At 27.7% G+C, this 6,747-nt stretch overlaps 1 protein-coding gene across 1 annotated transcript; it reads left to right on the top strand.

Moving 5' to 3' along the window:
* Positions 1-1,309, top strand: LOC114373388 (nodulin-20a). The gene is made up of 2 exons (XM_028330855.1): positions 1-585; positions 1,182-1,309. The coding sequence occupies exons 1-2, from the start codon at positions 69-71 to the stop codon at positions 1,307-1,309; spliced, it is 645 nt and encodes a 214-aa protein (XP_028186656.1). The 5' UTR covers positions 1-68.
* The last annotated feature ends 5,438 nt before the right edge of the window (positions 1,310-6,747 follow it).

The following is a 6,747-nucleotide window of genomic DNA, read 5'->3' as shown; positions in this document are numbered from 1 at the left end:
CTTAGCACCAAGCAAATAACATTCTCAAAAGTTCAAACTAGTTCACCACTGAGAGATAGAACCAATTAATGGAGAAAATGAGAGTGGTATTAATTACTTTATTCCTGTTTATAGGTGCAGCAGTTGCAGAAGACGCTGGTATTGATGCCATTACTCCTGAAGAAGGCAAAGCCAATAATATTATTGAGGCGTATGAGTCACCTAGATTCCAAAAGTTTGTGACACATTGCAGCTCACATGTTACTCAAACATGCAGTGGAAATGATCCATTAAATAATCAGGAGGCCAGTAGAATGAATAGTCCATTTGGGTTGTCTTTTTGCCTTTTTGATTCTATGGAGAAGTGCTTGGCAGACCATAAAGCCTCACTTAAAGATCCCCAAGATAACAACAACCTAGCTTCAATGTCGTCTCTTCCTGGCTCAATCCAAAATCAGCCACTCCTCATTGAGACTGTAAAATTCAGAGCCGTCTTGAAAACCTGTTCCCATGTCAGTGCACAATATTGTTTCACTAATCCTAACGTTGCTACATCGGCTTTAGCGGATTGTCTCATGCCATCTCTCAATCAATGTGTTTATCCTGGTATGTTTTGTTTTGTCAATTACTAATACTCCATTTTTTTTTCAATGGCTAAATATATAAATCATATATAAATTAAGAAATATAATTAACTAATACATTTTTATTTTTGCATTTACTAACAAACTCATTTCAGTTGAGCCTTATCAAAAATAAATTCTATTTGACTTCTCACTACTTTTATTCACTTTCTAATTGATAAAAAAAAATTAGCACAATCGAGTAACAAAACATGTAAAAAAAATTGTTTTTTTTCTCCATAGATTTTTAATATATAGCTGGTGTTTTATCAAATTTTATACTCTTCGTAAATAATAAGAGAGATAAATACATTTTTTTAAATGAAAAAAAATTATGTAAAAATCTAACACGAGAGAATTCATTTTACACAAATACATATACTCAAATGCATTTATGTGTAATTAGCCCATGTATAATAATACTTTTTGCAACTATAGTGTGGCTTCTAATGATTTTTTTCTTACATTAGATATATTTATATTTATTTTAATTATATAACAGGCTTCACATACATGGTTTATTATTGTATTTCTCAAATGTTTAGATGTTAAGGTTTAAAATTAATCTTTTTTATGCAGGTTCTATCTTATTACCATTTGTACCACCCCCGCCACCCCCACCACCACCCCCGCCGCCCCCTCCACCACCCCCGCCACCCCCACCACCACCCCCGCCGCCCCCGCCACCACCCCCGCCACTTATTTAGATCTTTGAAGTACTTGCTATAGAAAAATATAACTGGGTTTGCTCAATCAGCCTATGTAATAATCCTTTGCCTAGTCAAGGGACAAGTCTTAATCTATCTTGAAACATCCATAGTTATATGTCAATAATACATATGATTGACTTGCAAGCTTGTTTTATGATGAAGGATTTATTATACCTTCAATATTCCAATTAGCTACATCTGGTTTGTGTAAGAAATCACTTGTCATGAATCATGATCGTTAATGGCTTTCCTACTTAATAGCTAGTAATTAATAAAACATGTTTTACATCTATTTTTTTGTTGTTGGATTTCCATTGGCACACATAATCAATTTAGGAAATTAGCTAGCTATGGAGGTTTGTTTTCATGGATTCGAATTTAAGAAATTACAATTGATATATTTTGAAAACCACCTTAAGAGTTATATGTCGGGTTGTTTTAAGTTGATTCTGTGTTTTATATTTTCTTAAGAAATCTAGACTAGACTAATAATATTTTACTTTAAGTTTTTTATGATGTAAAATATACTTTAATTAAAATTTTATACTTCTGTTATTTTAATTGTGATCTAACTATACACGATGTTAAAATTAATATATATTATAATAAATTAGGGTTAATTAACCTAATTTTTTCCATATTTAATTTATTCAGTAATCTTGATTGAGTTGAGTTTGAAATCAACTATATGCTCCTAACAAATTTTTGAATAAGATAATAACAATGATAAAATCATTTCAAATTCTTATCAAATAACAACAACAAATTTTTGAATATGATCCTAACAAAATGAATATGATTCTAATAATTGAAAACATATCAAATAATCTTTACTATGATTTCTCATGTTTAAAAACTTTTAATCTGTTTATCACTCTTTTTTCTTAAAACAAGTTGGATTGTAAAAGTGGCATATGTGGTGTTAGTGTATTGGTATCAGATTATACAAAATGTTTAGTAAGAGTAAAAATATATTTTTAATTTTTTTATACCAAACAATCTAAGAAGGTTAACTTTCACTTTATTTCTTATCTATTTATCTTTTTTTTTTTCTCATCTACCTACTTCCTCCCCCCTCAATTTTTTTCCCTCTTTAATGGAATCCATTCAGTTTTCTTTATCCTGACATACATATAAATAAATAAAACATAAAAATAAAGGTAAGCAAGTTCAGGTGGATAAAAAGTTCACATTCAATTTACTATTATCAAATTAAATTTATTAAAAGCATATCTAGCTAAAAATAAGGTCCTCAAAGTTGATAAGAAAAATTTTGTTAAATCAGAGGTAAAATAAAATAAAATAACAACATGCAATTAAAATAGAAATCTATCCCCAATGTCACATCCTATCAAAGCATTATGTCTTAGCGTCCTGTAGCACGAGATTATTTAAAGTCATCCAATTAGTCATTTACTCCCACGAACACAAGATTCGAGATCATCACAGGATCCAAACACAAATAATGCACAAGAAGTGAGTTATCACATTTCTAAAAGAATACAAAAAAACAAAGACGTAATCAAAATAAATTATAGAAGTATTTATAACATAGCTCAACTTAACAAAGACACTGCTCATGAATTATACAATACCCATAATCTCACACTCGTGTTTCAAACATGTTTAACACATTGCGCTACAATTTAACACTTTAGATTCCTAATTAGGAATCCTTCACTTTCCTTTTAACACTGCACATAAACACTTTTTTCAAAGTAAACACAGTCAGATTATTATATAATTCACAATTTACAACACATATTATCACATTAAATGTTAATCACACACTTATTCACACCTAAATTTCATGTCCACAATTTTCACATATCACAACGTTACAATCCACATTTATGTGTATCTCACACACCAACACATTCAATTTATCCATTACACACAATTTCATGGTTTCAATATAATAATTTATTACCCTAATATAATAATTTTGTCCAAAATACAAACAAATTATACGAAAATGTTTCTCACAATATGGGGAGTAAAATCCCTAAAACAATTTCACATAATCATATAGGGATAATTAGAATAAAATAAACATCTCAAAATAAATATCAATTTGATCATCTGAGGATCCTTACACATGTTCTTATTATTTCTCAATTATGAATAACTCATCCCTTACCTCTAAGCGGGCTCACGTGTGTTGTATTCCAACAGTGATAGTGACTTCTCTAGCAGTTCTCTAAGATTCCTCAAACTATTCATCTATTTGTTCTGTTAGAATTTCCAAACGTCAAAGAGAAGGGAAAGAGATTGCAGCCTCTATTTTATTGTCAATGTGCGAGAATAATTTCTCTCGCCAAAATCATTTTATTTTCAATGTTAGAAAATGGGGTCCGAAGGCGATTCTTGAATTTCACGATGATCCAACGGTTGACGAGTCTGAAATTATAATTTTACTATGACATATTTTGGGTATCTGCGGGAAAAGAGAAAGTTCAGTACGAGAGACATTTATTCCACCACAAACATAATCTTAATAACCCAATGTGGGGGTATGTGTGAAAATAAGTTCTGAACCATGCCATTTAAATTTCACAGTAATCCAATGATTAACGAGTTCGGGATCCTCATTTTACTGAAATAGATTTGAGTATATATATAAAAAAAGGGTTTTGAAAAAGAAAGAAAAAAAAACAGATTTGAGAGGAAGAAAAAGTGTAGAGATGAGTCCTAAATGTAAAAATAGACATATTACGCCTCTATTTATCGTTAGGGTACTCTGGGTCTTTTATTTATTCTATTTTTTTTTATCATTTTATATAAAAAAAATCTATTTTACTTTCTCTCAAATAAATAAATAATTTTTTTTCTAAAAATATTTATTTATTTTATTTACCTTAAAACTATTATTTTTATTATTTATTTAATTTTAAAAAGTTCATTATTGTCCTAAAATTATATTTATTTTAAATAAAATTATTTTTAAAATTCTATTTTTTTAAATAAAATTATTTTTAATTTATTTTATGAAAAAATAAGATGTTACTGGAGGTGCTGGAAATAAACATTTTAAAACGAAAAAAATAATTGTATTAATTAATTATTACATTACAGGACTATATTTTATGGAATAAAATCAATTAATATTAAGTGTCTAATTTTGTAAAATTATTCTTTTATCCTTTTAGAAAAACTAAATTGGATTAACTTAATCTAACCGTTAAAGTTAAGTTCACACATAATAAATTTATAAGATTGTATATAATAATTTTAAAATTATTTATTAGTCAATTGCACCACTTTATTTTAGTATATAATATAAGCAACTATTTATTATTAAATTGCATATTTGAAATTATATATATATATATATATATATATATATATATATATATATATATTGTTCATATAATCATATTGATAAATATTATTTTTTTTAGCTCTATTAAAGTAATTTTACACATTTTAAAAGTGTGTCGATTAATTAATATTCTATTTTTGTATAAAATAATTAAATTACTTAAAATTTTAATGAAATAATTTAAGTGGGATTGGGCAACTCTTACCCCTTGGATATTTCTTTGGAAATGCATAAGATGAACTATGATTTACTCAATTTGAGAACAAGAGTATGAGCGGCCACTTAGTTACATGTGGGTATTGAGCGAATGCTTCATGTGATCTATGAGCTAGTGACCAATCACTGGTTTTATTTATGGTTGCTGAATGACAAATTAGGGGGAAAACCTAAAGGGATGAGTTAAGTGAACTGACACAATTTCTTGATATTCTTCATAAGTACTATAAGTACTATGCAAGAGTCTTAGTGTCTCAGTTAGCTAGGTTTATAAACTAATCCAGTGAACCTATGAGTAAATGATCAACGCAGAGGACATAGCCACGTAGGTAGCTTGAGTCTCTAAATTAAATCAGGTTTGATGTCTTGTAAATATATTAAAACATGTCTTAGTAATTTTAAGGGTGAAAGAAACAAATTATGATCAGTAGAACTGGAAATTAGGTTCTGCTTTGGTTGCTACCAAAATTTGACGGCAAAAGAGCTGTTTTTTGTCATCCCGTAATTGCAGGTTTGACATACGCAAAGTCTTCTTTTTAATCCCACTGACCTCATATAATTTTTAGGGATGTACAGAATATTTACTGAACATTAATTCTCTCGCTGGCCAGGTTGTAAGGTTTTTTATGCAGATTTTATTTTGACATGTGATTTAAACAAACGAAGATGAATGAACACTTTATTTAGTCATAAGTAACAATGGTAGCATCAAAAACTATATTTTCAAGCTTGTAAAAGTGACTTAAGCAAGCTAGAAGATAAGTAGCTTGGGATACCAAAATTTGTACTTGATAGGATTTAGTAATGATTCGTGTAAACATGTCATAAAGAACCAGACCTGCGCGATCTTTGTCATATATCCTGACTCATTTGCTTTCCAAGAGCTATATATACATTTGCCTTTCTAACATTAAAATTAACAATAGAATATATTTTATCATTACACTAATTACTACTGCAATATTCATATTTATTTCTTTCCTTTTTCCTTTGGTTAAAGTTTTTTATATGCATAAACAATAAGTTGTTTAGAGTGGTAAACTATAGTTTAAATTTCCTAATCTGAAGAGATGTCGCCAGACCCTTACATTTAATAATTTAACAACTTCAAATGCTTTAAAAAAAACAAAAACAAAAATCTCCTCTAAATGACAGTACGTTTTAAAAAGTAAATATATATATATTTTTTTAAATAAAAAAGTAAATATTTTTGGTTACACTTTTTTAATTAATTCACCAAAACAAAAAGTAAATATTTATTGTTAATTAAAACAGACATTTTTTTGTTTTGGTGAATTGATTAAAACAGAAATCGATGATTGACGCAATAAATGTGAATTTATTTAATTTTCAACCGTCATTTGGAGTATTTAAAAGAGGTAATTCTTACATTTGATGGCTTTACGTACATGCCTCATTGCCTTGGGTAAGATTATTTCTTACAAAAAATGCATGTAAGAATAAAAAAGTAGTTATATAATTATTATTTTTAACTACATTCAATAATTTATCAACCATATACTCAGCAAAAAGAAAAATTTATCAACCATATTTGTGATCAAAATAATACTATAAATAAAGAAATGTTTTTCCCATTCGTGTATTGGATATATAGATAAAAACTTCCATCAGACAATGTTGACATTTTGGAAAAATTCGGTTAACAAAGAAATGCTTCATTAAGATTAAGAGTCATTTCATTTTATTATTTAAAAATGCTTGATATTTTTTAAAGTTATAATTCATTAAACAAGTACAATTATTATATCTCACCTTATAATTCAAATAGTTTGTTTTGCACGATAATTATTATAAAAGCTAATTCTTATATTATATAATTTCTTAAAAATATTTAAATTAGAATGTCATTTCTTTCATTTTGAAAATATAAAAAATT

The sequence above is a fragment of the Glycine soja genome, chromosome 11 (genome assembly GCF_004193775.1).
Source record: "Glycine soja cultivar W05 chromosome 11, ASM419377v2, whole genome shotgun sequence".
Lineage (NCBI taxonomy): Eukaryota > Viridiplantae > Streptophyta > Magnoliopsida > Fabales > Fabaceae > Glycine > Glycine soja.
This window is presented reverse-complemented; position numbering and strand designations above follow the sequence as displayed.

Coding starts and splice junctions, on each gene's coding strand:
- LOC114373388 (XM_028330855.1), top strand. CDS start 69: ATGGAGAAAATGAGAGTGGTATTAATTACTTTATTCCTGTTTATAGGT. Junction 586..1,181: donor CAATCAATGTGTTTATCCTG/GTATGTTTTGTT, acceptor TTTTTTATGCAG/GTTCTATCTTATTACCATTT.